The 17717-nt window shown below is 58.4% G+C and overlaps 1 protein-coding gene across 1 annotated transcript in view; it reads left to right on the top strand.

Moving 5' to 3' along the window:
- Positions 1–5763: 5763 nt before the first annotated feature.
- ZFPM1 (zinc finger protein, FOG family member 1) overlaps positions 5764–17717 on the top strand; it is a 35755-nt gene continuing 23801 nt past the window's right edge. The window contains exon 1 of the mRNA XM_032121955.1: positions 5764–5870. Within this exon, the coding sequence (XP_031977846.1) occupies positions 5831–5870 (40 nt within the window). The 5' untranslated portion in view covers positions 5764–5830. The remainder of the gene's footprint in view (positions 5871–17717) is intronic.

Genomic DNA, 17717 nt, shown 5'->3' with positions numbered 1-17717 from the left:
GATGATGATGGCAATGACGATGATGGCGCTGGTGCTGGTGAATGCCCAGTTTGTTCATCCCAAATTTATGATGGTGATGGTGATGATGATGATGATGATGGTGCTGGTGACGTCCCACTTTGCTCATCCCCAGTTGTGATGGTGATGGTGATGATGATGACCGTTTTGGCGATGATGATGATGATGATGATGATGATGGCCTAGTTTGTTCATCCCCATTTTATGATGATGGTGATGATTATGGTGTCGGTGATGATGATGATGCTGCTTCTGCTGCTGCTGCTGCTGCTGCTGATGGTGCTGGTGATGATGATGATGATGATGATGGTGACAGCCCAGTTTGCTCATCCTAGATTTATGATGGCGATGTTGATGATGATGGTGCTAGTGAGGGCCCAGTTCTCTCGTCCCCGCTTTGTCCTCGAGCTGACCTCTGCAGGCCCCGCTGAGGTGGGGTAGGAGCCGCCACAAAGGCGGTGTATTCTATCCTTTAATTACTGCCGCAATCACAACACGGAGACGCTGTCAGTGAGAGATAGCTCGGCACCGCCGGCTGGGATCCTCGCCACTCGGGGCTTGTAACTAAAACTGCAGGATTAATTTGATTAATTGATAGAATTATTTTCCAAACTACTCTTTTGTTTATGGAGGCTTAAAATGCTTGCCGCCTGCACCCTCCTGGTGTGTTGCAGAGTGGAGATAAAGTGGCTGAAAATAATTAGTATGGCTTAATTTAGGGAAAAAAATAACCTCAAAAGAATTTTGCAGAAAATTTAAGGCGGCACATTTTACTTTGTTTTGGCAGGAAATATTATGGAGCTGGAAATGGGACTTTTATGTTTTCCCTGTACTATATTTCACCAGGGCAGCAAACCTGTGGGGCGGAGGAGGAGGATTTCATGCCTGGTTGTTACCAGAGCTCTCCCACACCTCCAGATTCATCACCTGGGCACCTGGAAATGAGTCTCCTGGGAGCCAGGGGAATGCTGCGGGGATGGGACCTGTCCCCGGGGCCCTGGGATGGGTGCAGGGGCACCACCCCAAAGCAGCACCCATTTTATGGAAGCCCAGGACACGAGTGATGCTCACCTTGGGCTCCGCTCCCTCCGGAATGCCACTCCCCAGGGAGATGTTGGCATCATCCCCACATCTCTGGGGGCTGAATTATTTAATTAATCCTTTCCTCTCTAAATGTGAGTGGTTTTTCCCCCCCATTCTTCCCCCTGCTCTCACCCACATCCCACCGCCTCAGTCCCCCCCCGTCTGCCGGCTCCTCTGAGCTCCCTAAAGCCCCCGGGGTTGCTGAGTCCTGCATTATTCGGCAGCGTTTGTCACTTGGAAGATTGCGGGCCCCTGTCACTGTAATTCCAGTGAGGATGCAAAGCCGGGCAGCTTCTCCCGGCTGTGGATTAACTCCCTGCTCAGTGGGGGCCAGCAGCATCCCGGGGGGGCTCCCGTGGCACCCAGCACATCCGGGGGTCCCAGCCCTGCACCCCCCCGGGATGTGGGGCCAGTCTGCACCGTCCTCAGCCCGAATCCACAAATCCACGTCCTCAGGGATGGGCCACAGCCGGCCCCAGGGGCTGCAGGGTGGCTCTGATGGAAGAGATGGCGTTGACAGAGCCCCTCAGGGGATTTCTTGCCTTACTGCCACCACCCTAAATTTTCCTCAAGCTGTTTGCTCTTCAAACCCACCCCCCCCAGCCCGAAATCCAGCCGGCCTTTCTTTCCTCAGCCCCACATCCAGGTTTCTGAGCCCGAGGTGCTCTAAGCCTCTCCATAAAGCCTGGAGGATAACGGGATCCACCATGGTTGTCACACTGCAAGCAGGGGCTGCAGATTTAGAAATTTTTTTTTCTTGCTTTTGAGTCAAATCTGGCCATTCCTTGCACAGCAGGAATTTAAAGCCCATCTCCCACCTTCCCCCCCGGGGTGCGTGACAGGGACCACACGCACCAGCGGGATCCTGCATCCCCGATGCTGAATTCATGCAGGAAAACCTGGAGCCCTGGGGGCTCTGAAGGGGTGGAACAGGAGCACAGGAGCCGTGCACCCCCCAGGGATGCCATCCTGCAGCAGTGATGCTCCTGAAGCACAGTTTCGCTGCCCAGTTCCCAGGAATTGGTTGGATTGCTCCTTTTGGGAGTTAGAGCATCGTCCCTACAGCAGGAGATCAGTAAGAGGGAGGGGGAAATAAGCACTGAGACATCCCAGCCTTGGATTTGGGATGTGGGGGCTGCTCAGCCGCACATTCCCACCTGGTTCAGGAGCATCCAGCATCATTTGTGCCAGGGGAGGTTTAGGTTGGATATTGGGAAAATTTCTTCATGGAAAGGTTTGTCCAGCGCCGGCACAGCTGCCCAGGGCAGTGGTGGAGTGCCCATCTCTGGAGGGATTTAAAAGCCACGTGGATGTGGCACTTGGGGACATGGTTCAGTGTGGCCTTGGCAGTGCTGGGGGAACAGCTGGGCTCGATGATCTTGGAGGCTTTTCAAGCCTGAATAGCTCCGTGGCTGTGACTTGTTCTAATCCCAAAACCTTCCGTGCTGCCGCCACAGCTCCCGGGAGCCCGGAATTCCACAGCAGCGTCTCGGCACGGGACATGCCCGAGCCGTGCCCAAGTCGTGGAGGGACATGCCCAAGCCATGCCCAAGACGTGCCCAAACCGTGCCCAAGCCATGCCCAGGCTTTGCTCCTGCCACGTCCAAGCCATGCCATATCCATGCCATATCCATACCATATCCATGTCCTATCCGTGTCATATCCGTGCCCAAGCCATGCCCAAGCCACGGAGGACCCCCAGGCTGTTGGCAGCCACCCGAGGCTGAGCCACGGGCAGGTGACGAGTGGCACCCCGGGCCAGGTTGTCCTGCCAGCAGGTGGCAGGTCCCTTCTGCAGGTGGGGCACCGGGATGCCAGTCGTCCCTCTTGGGACATAAAAAACCCCTAAAATTAGGCATTTTGAGCTGGGAAAAAGCTGTTTTTGGAGCCTTGGCAGACCAAAGTGCTGGCACCGAGGGCACTCAGCCCCCTCGAGGGGCTCAGCACAGCCCCCCAAGATCCCCCCCAGCCATCCCTGAGCCCTGAAATCCGGCTGAGGCAGCGCCTTGGCTCTTCCCATTGACATTCCTGCGCCGGCACCTCCTCTCGCCGCGTCTCTAATAATATCAGGCCAGATTAATTGGCACTAATACAAATGTACACAGCTCCATAAAAAGATGTCACCTCGCTCACAATGGGGGGAACGGCTGCTCCCGCATTATCTCTGCTCTGCAGGCGTGTAATTCACTCCTCGGGAAAACACGCTATTTATTCGGCTCCCCTATAACAATCTCTCTGCAAACACCACGGGAGCGGGAAGGGAGCAGCGAGACACCCAGCCCTGCCGCTGTCACCGCCACCGTGACGCTTGTCCCCGTGCAGGGGCACCCATGGGTCCCCCCGGGGGATGGGGAAGCAGGATGCAGGGTTTGGGGACGTCCCCGCGCCGAGATCCAGCCCTCGGGCGGTGGGTGAGACTGCGAATTGTCAGGCCTAGGGGGGGTCTCAGTGGCTCTGGGATGGTGCCAAAAAGGGAATTAAAGGGTCATTGGCAAGGAATGTGCCAGCGGAAGGACTGCAACCTCTTTCCTTCTCTCCCCAGGGCAGGGTGGCACCGCCGTGTCCAGCACGCACCGGCTCCAGCGAGGCTTTTGGGGCATTTTTTGGGGCGGGATGCGGCCCCTCGTGGGTGTGACAATGTCCCCTCGCCCCCTCGAGATGCTGCCACTGCTTCTTCCAGCACAAAGAGCCGGCGACAGCCCTCATCCCCCTGCCGCCTCCCGGGGAGAGGAAATTTGGGCGCCTCATCGGTGTTCGCTCACCCCCAGCCCCTCAAATTCATGCAATTAATGAGGCTGTGTTTAATTAAATGGTTGTCTAATTATCTCGGCGTAAGCAAACACGCCAGGCAAACACCACGGGGGCTGCGGTGCCGGTGGAGATGCCATGGATGTGCCAGAGGAACCGGCTGGATCCGCAGTGCCCCCAGCCCCAAAATCCCTGGAGCCGTGCCGGGGGGAGGCTGCAGACCCCCGAAAGCATCGGGGTGGGTTTTGGCTGCCCATCAGCAGCCCCTGATGGAGTCAGAGCCCGCAGAGCAGAGGCCACTCCAGGCTCCTTGGGCCGGACCCGGCAAAGCTGGGCTGGGAAGGGAGGGAAAGGCTCTGGAAGCAGAGCTGCTCCCCCGGGGGGGATGATCTCCAGGAAGGCGGCGATTCGAGGCCATACGAGGTGAAAGGCGCCGCCAGGATCGTTTTGGGGGGTGGTCAGCCGGGGGGGGGCCCAGCAGAGCCTTGTCCTCAGCAGCATCTCCCTCCTTCCATAGGGTTTTTTTTTTTTTCTCCCCTGGATCTCTTCTTAATTCCTAACTTAATTTCTTTTGACATCCTCATTGCCGGTTTGACCTCTTTACTGGAATCATGTGCTGCTTAAAACTCATTATCCCACCATTGAAACAGGAAGTTAATTAAAAACCCTTTAAAAAGAGAAAAAGAAAAGGGGGGGGAAAAGCACGGTCCGTGTCCGGGGATAGATGGAGAAGGGATATGGCCAAGCTGTGCCATGTCCCCACAGCCCACCAGCCCCCTCCATTGATCCAAAAACTCCATAATTCTTTGGGGACCACCAGCCGTCGTTACTGGCAAATCCCCCCGATCCAAGATCAGCCATGGGCAAGGTCCAGTTTGGGAGAAATTGTTATTTTTCCACAGGAAAATATTCCCATGGTGGATCCAAAATATAAGTGGCTCCTGTTTATCCTACATTTAGCCCCAACATTTCTCCATGCTCACAGGTGACTTGGCTGGGATGATGCCAAGGGGCAACCCCAGGCCCCCTACACCATCCCCGGGGTGTCCTGGGGTGTCCCCCACCCCAAGCCAGGGTCACAGTGACCATAGAAGTCACAAGCGGGAGGTTTTGGGCCATTCAGCTGCAAATGAGAAGGGTTTTAAGGGGTGGGGATCCCAAAGAGAGACCCTGAGGACCCCACAGAAAGGTTTGGGGGGGATGCCAAAGAGGCTTTGAGGATCTGCAGAAGGTGAATTTGGACCCAGTGAGGTCACTGAGGTCCCAGAGGGGGGATTGGTGCGACTGTAGGAGCTTCCAGAAGAGGGCACAAGGGATCCCAAAGGGGAATTTGGGGAACCCAAAGAAGGATTGAGGACCTCAAAGGGAGCGATTGGGATGCTCAGGATGGGTGGTGGAACCCTAAAAGGAGGGGTCCGGCCTAACGGGGTGGGCTCAGAGACCCAAAACAGAGGGCGAGGCCTCACGGGGGGGAGGGGGGGTGCCCCAGAGCGGGGCTGGGGACACGCGGGAGGCTTTGGGGTCCCCGGGGCAAGCGGGGCACGGAGCCCCCGCAGGGATCGGGCCCGCCGAGGCCCCGCCCCCCGCGCCGTTGGCCCCGCCCCCCGCCCCGCCCCGCCAGGCCCCGCCCCGCCGCGCGCGCCATCCGGTGGGCGTGGCCCGCGGGGGGCGGGGGCCTATGGGCGGCCGCGGCGGCGGCCCCGGCCCCGCCCCCCGGAGCGCTCCGCGGGTTTGATCCGGCGCGGCGCCCATTGAGAAAATCCCGCGGCGGCGGCGGCGGCGGCGGCTTCGCTCCGCCGAGCACGGCCCGGCCCCGGCCCCGGCCCCGGCCCCGGCCCCGGCCCCGGCCCCGGCCCCGGCCCCGGCCCGGCCCCGCGGGCGGGCGGGCGGGCATGCGAGCAGCCGGGGGCCCGCCCGCCGCCACCCACCTGCCGCCCGCCCAGCCGCCAGCCGGGGCGCCGGGCTCGCCCCTCGCCGAGCGATGTCCAGGAGGAAACAGAGCAACCCCCGGCAGATCAAACGTGAGTCGCCGCTACCGGCACCCCCTCCCGCGTTCTGTGCTGTCCACATCACCCCCCCCCCCCCTCCCCGCCCCCCCCGGGTTGTTTTTGCACCACCCCTTCGGCTGCAGCGCTCCCGCACCGCCTCCCCCGGGTACTCCCGGGACACACCCGGGACCCACCCGTGACGGCCGCCGTGGGTGCCCGTTCCCGCTACCGGCCGCTCGCCCGCCTTGCTCTCGGTCCCCGCCGCCGCTTCCCCCTCCCGCGCCGCCTCCCCCCCGCCAGCGCGGTGGCTCCGGTACCGGCTCCCGATGGGGGCCCCGATAAGGCTTTAAAATATTCCGTTCTGCAAGTCCTGTCCTGATAACATCGCTCTGTCGGGACGGCCTGAAATTGTGATCTTATCTCCCCCGCCTGCCTCCCATCCAACGCCGGCAGCCGGGGCCAGGGGCTCCCCAAACCCCCCCGGGGCTCCCCATCGCCGCCGGGCCACCCCAGCCCTGCCAAGGGCTCCTCACCCCAGCTACGGGCCCCTCACCCTGCCAGGGGCTCTCCGACCTACCCTGGGGCTCCCCATCCATCCTGAGGTACCCGACCCCTGCCAGGGGCTCCTCACCGCGGGGACAGCCCCCTGACGCTGCCAGGGGTCCCCTCCCCACATGGGGACCCCCATCCTGCCTGCTGCTGGACCCGCCGTGCCATCGTCCCCATGGTGCCATCGTCCCCATGGTGCCATCGTCCCCATGTGCCATCCTCCCCATCGGCCACGCTGTCCCCGACCCTCCACCCTGCCTAGTGCCCCCCCAAGTCCCGCTTTGCATCCCAGCCCAGGTGGGACATGGCCACGAGGAACCACCTCGGGGTCCCGCGGGACTTTGGCCACATCCCTGGCTCTCCCTGTGGAATGGTGATTCCAGAGGGTCGCGCTGCCCACGATCCAGCCCATCAGCCGGGCTCTTGTTTTGCTCCTGCGAGGATGTACCAGCAAGGCAGAGAAATCCTGCAAAGTGCTGGAAGTTTTCCGGTGCCGGGCTCAGCTTGGCTTTTCTCCTTCCTCTCCGGTGTGTGTGTGTGTGTTTTTTTCTTTCCCCCTCGAGTCGATGGAAGCTGGTGATAAGAGGGAGATGGGAGGATAGGGAAGGCTGGCCACCATGTGATAATCTACCTTTATCTTTCTCCTGAAATAATTGCAAGGCTGAGTTGCACCTACCTGTTTCCCTGCCTGGAGTGATTGCTCTGGTGATAACGCTCAGCTAGACTTTTACCCGGGGAGAGTTAAAAATAGTCCCAGCTGCCTCTTTTTTTTTTTTTTTTTTTTTTTTTTTTTTTTTTTTTTTTGTGATAGTTTTCTCCTTTGGCTTTATCCAACTTCCGCGGCTTTATTTCGGCAAAAAGCCCTGCGAGCCCTGCCTGGGTAACTCCAGCTCGTTAAACCGGGAGCGTTCAGACCGGAGCGAGCGGTAGCGCTGGAATGACGCTGCTCTCTGTGGGAGCCTTGCCGCTGGTGGGATGCCTGCTCCCAGCACCCACCAGCGTGGACTTTATGGGGCAAACTGGGGCAGGACGAGGCCGTGGCAACTCGGCCGGGCGGCGGCGGCTCCTCGTATCTCCTTCCTCTGCTGCTTTTCTGCAGAGATGTGAAGAAATGATAAAGTGGGAGGCTGATCTCAGGCCGCTGGCGATGGCCAAAACTGATTAAAAGCTGAGAGCTTGGAAGCCTTCCTGTATGTGTCAACATGAAAACAGTCATTAGAGGCGGCGAGCGCGGCGAGAGCGCCCTGCCGCTGCTCCATCAGGGAAGGTATGCATGAATCAGGGCTCCGGTAACCAGACTCCTCTCATGTACAGACCGGACCTGTTTCCACAAAGTCTATCCTCCTTATCATCTCGGCTGGAGCATTAAAAACCTCCTCCAGATTGGTATCTGCTGATTTTATTTTCCTGGGTGACGCGATGTTCTCGCTCTGGCTTCGCCTTCTCTTGTGGGGTTGGGGTTTTGTTGTTTTTTTTTGAAGCCCGATGCGAGGCGCAGATTAAGGCTCGCGGGGAGATCGCCGGGAGAGCGGGCGATCGCCAGCAGAGATAAGACAAAGATCAGACACCGGACTATATTTAACCAGCTGCTTTAACCTTCCTCTTCTTCGTGCCTTTCCGGGCTAGAGCCGTGCGGGGATGGAGGGGCCGGGGGTGCCGCTCCCTCCGAGCCCCCCCGGCAGCAGCGGTGGCACGCGGTGGGGAGGCTTTGAAAGCCGATTGCATCGCGATGGTGGCTTTTGATAGCGGAGAAAACACCCCGAGCATCTCTTCCTTTCATTTTTGGGGGTTCCCGCCCGCAGAGGACAGTATCTTTCCATCCCTGCCTGTACCACCAACCTCCCTGCAGCTGCTGCTGCTTTATGGGGTGGTTTATTTTTTTTCTCTGTTGTTTTTTTTTTTTTTTTTTTTGTGTGTGTGTGTGTCTGTCTTTTGTTCTGCTGGTAGATAGATGTGAGGGGCTGATAGGGAGCAGGAGCTGATCTCCAACCCAGATAGCCTGTTATATTTATTAACTTCAAACATGGGAGCGCGGGCGCCCAGCTGATGAGCGAGGCTCTGGCAGCTGCCGGTGCTTTCGCAGCGCCGGGTCCTGCGATGGGGGAGCCTGATAAGCGGGAGATTGATCTCATCGCGCTGATGTGCCTCCCCCTCCCTTGTTCTTTTAATACAGATTTTTTTTGTTGTTGTTGTTCCTAAGTGAGCTGGAAGCCAATGTTTTGTCATAGTTGCAGGGGCCTGTTTGTGGTTTTTTTTTTTTTTTACGGTGTTTTTTTTTCCTTTTCCCTTTTTATTCTGTGCTCAGCTACAGTAGATCTGAGCTCCTGATAAGCGACGAGCCCCGATCTCCATCCTGATAGAGATTGCCAGGGCTGATAAGGATCACTTATCTCTCCCCACCAGACCGGAGCAGGATTCGCTACAACAACAAACACAGCAAAGAAGGGCAAAAGGGCTCCAACAATTTGTTCCATTGCAAATATGATTAACGCAGGCACTTTAATTATCTGATGGGGGGCAGCTGCATGTGTGTTTTTATTTCTCAAGGTGGTGGGGTGGTTTTGCCCCCCCCTCCACGCGCTCTGTGGAACGAGCTGGGTTGAGAAGCCGAGCTCTCCCCAGCGCCTGTTATCGGCTGCAGATGTTGCATTAGTTTGATGAGAGCTTTGACTTTTTTTGATGATTATCTCCCATTCTGCTCCGCCGAGTGAACGCATGGGCTGGGGGGGGGGTGGGGAGGGGGGCGGGGGGAGGTGAAAACACCGTCGTATTTTTGCGTGTGGATTTTCTTTAATCGCTATTAGATGGTGTCAGATAACGAGTGTGATCTGCGCTGTTAAAGCCGCCGTCTCTTGACGGGTTGTGCTGGGCTGGGCGGGTTTTATTTTTTTTCCTTTTCCTCCTGCACGCTCGGCTGCTCCCCGGTGCCGCGTGGGCTCGGCGGCGGTGCCGGGAAGGGGGTCCTGGAGCCGGGCAGAGGGTGGCGGTGCCGGCCGGGCCGTGGGAGCCGTCCTTCCCGGGAGCTTGGAAAATTGCGTTTCTCGTGAAGATGACAGTGGCCAACCCAGCGTCTATTTTTAGCGGCGGCGTGGTGAGCCGGTGGCGTGGGATGCTCCCGGCACGCCTCCTGCCCGCTCCTTCCCGCTGCCTTCCCTCCCTGAGTCGCTCCTTCCCTTTCAGGTGACTCTGTTTCAACCTCCTCTGCTTGCTGCTTTTCTTTTTTTTCTTGCCTGTTTTTCCCCCAGCGCTCTGATGCTGCTGCACTTTTCCATCCCCGCCACCTCCGTGCCTCAGTTTCCCCTTCCCCGCCGCCGGGGCGGGGTGGGCGGGGGCTGTTTGGGGCGGTGTTACCCCGGGGTGCTCCGTGCGGTGGGGAGGGTTTGCTCCCGGGATGAGGCGGGTGCCGGCACGGCCTCCCAGCTTTGCTCCCAAAAGCGGAATTTTCTGCACATCCCGGGGCTCCCTCAGCCTCGCATCCCCCTGTATCCCACTCCTGGCATCCCGAGGGTGGCATCCCCGTGTCCCACATGTCTGCTACACCCACGGGCGCTGCCTGCCAACCCCTCCCCTCTTGTGCAAACGCCCCAAGGCATTTGCCAGCCCTGGCGCGGTGGCATCCGAGCGGCGGCTCCTCGGAGCTGGCAGGGGTGCAGGTGGCAAAGCCCCGTGGCACAGCTGCCCCCGCAGCGGCTCTGCCCAGCTTGGCTGTCACCGGCCTCTTGGGATGCGCCGTGGGTGACATCGGGGGCTCCCAGGGCCGGGCACCCGTCGTGGTCCCCACAGGTGGGACGGGGTTGGGGAGTGACCCATGGGCTGTGGTGCCAGTGGGATACTGGTGGGATGCACCTGGCAGAGCCCACCGTGGGAGTTCTCCCAGCCGTCTGCAGCTGTTTCCCACCATGGACAAGCCACATTCCTGCTCAGTGGAGGGTCTGGACCAGCCTCAGGTGATGCTGGAGGAAGTTTCCCTCCTCTCCCACAGCCAGTGCTCCAGGTGTGAGCATCCCTGCAGGCCCCAGGTCTGGGAGAAGGGTTGGCACCGTGCTTGGCAGCTGGTGGCCAAGATGACAGCTCGGAGCAGGAAATCCATTCCCCGTGGATAATGAATAACTAGCCCTGGTGGCCAGCGCCACCAGCCCTGTGCCCTGCCAGCCATGGCACACTTCATCCCTCAACGCCAGGGAACCCCGCAAGCCCTTTTGGGACCGTGCTGGGGCTATATCCCAGGATGGCTCTTCCTGGCCATCCCATCTCCGCAGCGGGCAGGGAGGATGAGGGGGATGCTCGGAGAGCGAGGGCTGGAGCCGGGCTGGCCACGGCAGCCAGGAGCATGGCCAAACCAGTTCTGCCGAGAGCCCGGCGCACGTCCCTGCCAGTGCCGCGGCCGCGGGGCGAGAAGGCGGCGCTGGAGCCGCGCCGGCGAGGGAGGCTCCGGAGGCTTTGCCAGGCGGCTGCTTCCAGGGCCCGTGGGCGCCGGGGTTGGGGTGGTTCTGTGTCTGCTGCCGCTCTTCCGCCTCCTGAGCCCCTGGGGGATGCCCCCACGCCGTCCCCAGCCCGGGCACACCGGGCGGGCACGGAGCCACGGCGATGGACTGTCCCTGGCATCCCGGGGAAGCCACCTCCAGCTGGGATTTGCACCTCGGGATCCGAAGTGGCGAGGTTGGGCAAGGTCTTATTTTCCATGGTGAATCACGAGGCCACCTAGCAAGCTGCAGCTTCCCCTTTGGCCAAGTTGTGATGTGGCCAGCTCGGCAATCAGGGCTTGGGAAGAAAGCAATCCTTTCCCCACGGGTGCTGCAGGAATTGTGCAAGGAGGCTGTGCCACGGCACAGGTGGTCCCAGGTTCCTGGAGAGGGGCAGCCCTGGGTCCCCTCCCTGCGAAGCCAGCGGGGCCACCCAGCCAGGGCAGCATCCCAAAGGCACCACTGTGTCCACATCCACCGGGGCAGCATCCCTGGGAATCCCCGCACAGTGCAGCATTCCCAGCCCTGAGGGGACACCCACGGCCCTGGGAAAGGAAGGGACAACGCTGCCCAAACTGGGCACAGCGGGGCCGGGGATGGAGCTGCTGGGCCCTGTGTGGTGTTGGTGGATTTGGGGTCAAACACAGCCGAGCTGGCCAAAGGAAGAGGATGTTTTGAGGATGTTTTCCGTGCGTGCCGTCCGTCCTACTGCAAAATAACCGTGATGTGCCTTGGAAAACACTGGATGGGGCTTTGCTGTGGAGGGAAAACCAGCCCAGAGGCACAGCCGGGGCTGAGATCCGATGCTGCCCGGAGAGAGGATGTGAGCAGAGGAACCGAGGAGCAAGGAACCTGGAGCTTTTGGGAATTCAGCGTTTGAGAAGATACATTGGAAAAGGCCTCTGTGCCAGCCCTGCATCGCACTCCACCTCTGCTCCATGCCGAGGGCATGGATTTCTCTTCCTGTGGGGCCAAGAAAACAGCTCCCCCACTTTGGAGAAGAGCAGGAATGGGAGCAGGAGGCCAGTATCTCCTTTTTGTTCTGCGCCACATCCCATGACTGCCTTTGCTGCCTGACTCAGGGCTTTTGGCCGCTCCGGCTTGGCCAGGCTGTGTCCTGCTGCTCCTTTTATCAGGAAAGTTCAAGTGTTTCGGGGCTAATACAGTTCCCTCTTCCGATGGCTGCCCGGCAAAGGCTCCACATTGTTCCTGCAGCAACATGTTTTTTTGGAAGGGCTGAAATGCCGAAAGGAATGCAACTGCTGACCTTGGGCTGCAGTGGGGTTAAGGAGTGTGTGCCTATGAGTCACTGCAGATAAGAGCCTTCCACGGCTTTTTTCCTCCAAAATAATTCTTTATCTCCTCTTTCTCACATCAACATATTTTCTTGACATCTCCCAGTCGATAGCGCGTGGAGGAAATGTGCTCCTCTAATTTGTTCATCTGATGAAATGTGGATCCATTGTTTTCCCTCGGCCTTGGCCGGCCCGGAGCGTGACCCCGGGATCTGGGGATGCGCCTCCGAGTCGGTGCCCAGGGCTTGGGGATGGTCAGTGGGGCCGGCGGCCCAGAACTTTGGGAAGGCTCAGTGGAGTTACGGCCCAGAGATTTTGGGGGTCAGCGTGTGGGGTTTTAGGGATGTTCCATGGGGTCAGTGCTTGGAGCTTTGGGAGTATTTAGGGTTGGCACCTGCGTTTCTGGGGATGCTTGAGGGGATCGGTGCCCAGGGTTTGGGAATGTTTGATGGGGTCAGTGCCCCTTGCTTTAGGGATGGGCTTTGGTCAGTGCCCAGGATTTTGGGAATGTTTGGCACCCTGGACTTTGGGGATGCCCAAGAGATTCAGTGCTTGGGGCTTTAAGGATGCACCTTGGGGTCAGTGCCCAGGAATTTAGGGATGCTTGAAGGGGTTTGGGGATGCTCATCGAGGTCAGTCCCTGTAGCTTTGGGAATGTGCCTTGGGATGGTACCCAGGGCTTTGGGATGCTCGATGAGATCGGTGCCTGGGATTTTGGGGATACTTCTCTGGCTCTGTGCTTGGGGCTTTGGGAATGCACCTTGGGGTCAGTCCCCAGAGCTTTGGGGATGCTCCTCCAGGACAGCACCCGGAGTGCACAGAGCTTTGGGAATGTGGGGCCGCGAGCAGCAGGGAGAGCATCCCCAGCCCAGGAGGGCAGGGCGGGGAGGAAAAGCCGCTTTTCCCTCCCCTCCCTGCTCCGCCGGGAAGTTTGGCCGCTCGCTCTCTTCTCCGTCTCCCAGCCGAGGCCTCTCATGCTACTCGCAGCTCCTATGATAATGCGGAAAGTTGAACTGGCCCCATTACTGCGCTGCGATGGTTGCCGCGATAAGGGCCCGATAATGGCAGCGATAGCGGCAGCTCGGTAGCCAATGGCTCCGCCGCTCCTCCCATTAACATTCCCCACCACGGCCGGGCTCGGAGCTGCCTATCTGCTCTCCATTTCCACTCCTCCGCTAGATAAGAATGGAAATACTGACTTCATAGCTCACTGATTAAAGTGTCTGGATTTCTTGATAATACACAGATAAATTATGTTTTTCAAAAAGAAGGTAGGGAAGGGAGTGCGAGGGGAGGGAAAAACCTCCAGTCCATTTTTATTATTTTTTTTTCTTCTTCTTCCTTCCCTCTTTCTGGCCATGCCCTGGGAGTTGGGGTTTTTGCTGCTCCAAAATGCCCTTCCCAGCAGGAAGGCAGAGCCCTGTGAGGCGCCCTCAGGAACGGGGTGGGGAGAAAGGATTTTTGGGAGCCACGCGGATGGGGTGTAGGGCACGTCCAGTCGTGTCCCTGTGCTGGGATGGAGATGCTGTTCCTGCATCCAGGGACCTGGATCACAGGGAGCTTGGGCTTTGCCAGCTGATCCTGGCAGTTGCTGGGGCAGGACCTAGGGATGCTCGGGAAGCATCTCCATGTCGGTATCCATCTCGCTGGTTCTGCTGCTCCCTGGTTCTCCCTGCCCTGGATGCTTTGGAGCAGCCTCATCCCTCTGCCCCGTCCACACGTAACTCCCTGACTTCCCTCGCTCATCCCCACTGGAACAAACAGAGCTTCCAGGCTTTTTGGTTTGGAAAAGGTATCGACCACGAGAATCTGGGTTTGTTTCATCTAAATATAAAACTTAAGAGCAAACAGTATAAAGTTCATTTTTTAATGTGCTGCCCCATTCCAGTCGGGCTGCTCTCTTTATTTTTTTTAGGGGAACTGTGATAAAAAGCAGAGATAAAGCCAGGACTGTTTTGTGTAGGAGTCGGTATCTGCGTTATCTATCTCCCTTTTTCACTCTCCGAGCAGCTCTGTTGTTTTTTACTCTTATCTCGCTCCACCAAAATGCCAAGAACAGGAAAAAAAAAAAAAATTAGAAAAAAGAAAGAGGCAGCACAGGCACGTTTACACAGAGAGAACTCGGCGTCCACGGGGCTGGGCAGGAGAAGGGCTTGGAGTTGGAGGAAGAGGAGGGTTGGGGTGCTGGGAAGGCAGGGAAGGTTTTTTGGGAGCAGCGCTGTCACAGGGATCTCCGTGTGCCAGCTGCTCTCAGATGGGCCACCCAGCCTGGCTGTACCCTCTGAGGGTCCTTCCCTGCTCCTGGAGCTCCCACAGCTCCTGCTCGTGGCCACAGTGCTCCCTGGAGTGCTCCAGGATGGCACCGGGAGCTGGGATCAGGCACCCTGTGGGACTGGGAGCAGTAGGGACATCCTGGGCAGAGCGTGTTTGCTGATGTCCCCTTATCCCTGTCCTTGTCCCCATCCCTCCGGCCTTGTCATCACCCAGGGCTGTCACAGACTGAAAGGCTTGGGGTGGACACTGGAGACCATCCCTGTTCCCTTTCCATCGCTTTTGGGAGCGGGATGGGCCTGGAGCTGCTTCCCACGGGAAGGGGGATGGCTCCAGCTCGGCATCTCCGGGGTAATTTGTCGCTGGATTAGCCCAGAGCTTGACCTCTGTCCTCGCTGTCACCTGGTATTGATGTGCTCTGAGCATCCCCACCCCCAGCCATTCCTGGCTGGAATGCCTTTATTCCAGGTGGGAGAAGAAGTATCCAAATCGAGGGGTTTTCCCCAGTTCCGCCCTCTGGCAGGGAGCAATGGTGGCACAGTTGGAGCCTGATCCTCATGGCTGGAGTCTCTTCCCTTGTTGTTGGGTATCCAGCTGCTCCCGAAGTGCCTGAATCCTGGATCACCATGGGGATAAACGCCTCAAACTGCTCTTGGGTGGGGATTGGGTGGAGACGCCTCCAGTCCCCCCAGTAAGGACCAGTCCTTGTCTTCCAGTCTCACCAGCTGCCTCAGTTTCCCTGCTGCGCTCTGAGCAGCCTCTCGTGGCTCCGTGTGCTCTCCAGCCAGGAAGGCAGGCCCACGTTCAGCGCATCCCTTCTCCCGGAGCAACCCCATCCATCTGCTGCGCCGAGGCCGGGGACGGCTCCATTCCGCTCTCTCCTCTCTCCAAATCTATCAGGGCCTTATCGACCCCATCTGAAACCTAAAGTCACTCCATTGTCATTGTCCCCGGATCTCTTCCCTCGCTGTTTCCCCGCGTCCCCTCCCTCGTGCGCGGCTGATCCGCCGGCCGTTCCTATTTGGAATGGCGGCCCCCAGAGCCCCCCAATCTCCCGGGATCTCTCGGTGGTTTATCGGCCCATCGGAGCCGGGGCTGGCGGGGCCGGCGCTGGCGCCGCTCGCCGCTGATAAAGTTACAGAGTTCAGGCAGTGATGAATGTTCAGTAACTGCACCCGCCGCGATCCCGCCTGGGCTTGGCAGCGCGAGCAGCTCCGGCTGAAACCAATCCCTCCCCTATCAGCAGCGCTGCTTTTTCTCAGGCTCGGCCTCTCCCCAGTTCTGCTCTTCCCCAGGGGGCTCCCCTGGGGCAGCCCAGCACTGAGGGATGCTCCGGGGGGCTTCATCCCAGGGATGGTGTCTGGATTTCACCCTGGAGTGGTTTGGGTTGGAAAGGAACTTAAAGCTCATCCGGCTCCAGGGCCGGGACCTTCCACCAGACTGGGCTGTGGTGGTTGGGACAGAGCAGCTCCCCAGCAGCAACTGGAGCATCCCATCCCATCCCAGCCTTCCCAGCACCTCCATTCCCGCTCTGTCCTTCATTCCCCTCCTGGAAAAGCTAGGCCTAAGTATATTACAAGTTCAGTCGTTATTAGAAATCTCATGATTATTGTTAATACCACCCCATGAGCAATGGCAGCATCACTCACCACCTCCATGCCCTCACCACCCTTTACTCCCCTCCTGGAATAAATTAGGCCTAGTAGATTATAAATGTAATAATATTAATTGTTAAAAAACCCCTCATGAGCAGTTGGAGCATCTCCCCCACCAGGGATTACAGCATCACCCAGCACCTCTATCCCCTATTCCTCTGCTGGATAAATTACGCCTAAATACAAAAATGTAATAAGTTTATAAATGTCATTTATAAATGATTATAGATATCCCCTGTCAGCAATCACAGCATCCCCACCACCTCCTGGATAAACCAGTAATAATTTAACAACAAATTCATAAATCCCCCCCTTCACCTTCCAACTCTCCAACCATGTATTGTTCTTTCTTTGCCCTTTTCCCCCAGGGCACCCCGGGAAGGGTCAGGGTGAGTTTTATCAGGGGGTGATGGAGAAGGGCCTCAAATTGGAGATAAAGCCCCCGGGGGCCGGCCCCAGCCGCTATCGGCTCCGTGCACGGGGCTGATCTTTCACGGGGAGATACCCATGGGAAGAGCCCGGCCCGGGATGCTGCAGCCGGGCTGATAGGAAACAGGGCTGAGTTGTGCCCCAGAAAGCCCCTTTTTCTCCCAGACAGACTCCAGACTATTGGAATTGAGTGCAGCATCACCTGAGGGAAGGGAAGATGTCCTGTTGGATCACTGACGGGACCTTTGAGGGCCGGCGTCCACCGAAACCTCGTTTGTCCCGGCTTGGCGTTCCCGATCCGCAGGGAACGGGCTCGGGAGCAGCCGAGGTCGTTGGTAAAACAAACATTGGTAGGGCCCAGGAAGGAATTGGGTGAGAAGAGCGGGCGGCTGTCCCATCAGATACCGGCAGCAGCCGGGATTTGCAGCCCGGGTTGTTCTCCGGGTGTTTCTGGCTGCGGGGCGGGCACGGCACAGTCTTGCCGCCAGACCCTGGGGAATGCCGGCATGTCCCGGATCCCACCAAACCACCAGCGATGCCCTTCCTAAAGGAGCAGCTGGGACTGTCTCCAGCAGCATCTCTCTCTGAGGAGTACCAGCCCTTTGCTCTGGGCTCCATAATTTGGGGGGAAAGGAGGTGATTTAGGGGCAGCGAGGAAGCTATGCCTGAGTGGAATTCCCACATTTCCAGCATGAGGTGATGGGTGAGCATCCTGGTGATGCTTCATGCATCCCAAAATCTGGTTTGGAGCCTCGCCAACCTGCTTTGAGTTGGTTTCCATCATCATCATTATTATTGTTGTTGTTATTATTACCGTGGGGTTTTAATTGGAAGAGGATGGTGGCAGCACAGGGATGAGGAGGAGCTGGAAGGATGCAGAAGGGATCCTTCATTACACTGCCCGCCTGGTCAGCTGGAATATCCCATCCCCCAGGATGCCCTGGCACAGCTGGGGTGTCCCCTCTGTCCCCCACCCAGTGACACCCAGAGCCAAGGCTGAGCTTTGAGGTGCCTGGAGAGAAGGTTTGGGATGTGAGGCCATCCGGCTCTGGGCTCTGTCCCTCGTTCCCTGCCTCCTGGAGCCTTTCTTGGACTCATCCCCTGCCCAATGGGACTTGGAGGAATTTTTATTTTAGAAATAAGAGTCATGGATTCCCAGAACGGTTTGGGTTGGAAGGACCTTAAAGCTCATCTCCTTCCTCCCCCTCCACAGGCGGG

The sequence above is a fragment of the Corvus moneduloides genome, chromosome 12, assembly GCF_009650955.1.
Source record: "Corvus moneduloides isolate bCorMon1 chromosome 12, bCorMon1.pri, whole genome shotgun sequence".
NCBI lineage: Eukaryota > Metazoa > Chordata > Aves > Passeriformes > Corvidae > Corvus > Corvus moneduloides.
Note: the sequence above shows the minus strand (reverse complement) of the source record. Positions and strands in the feature narration are given on the sequence as shown.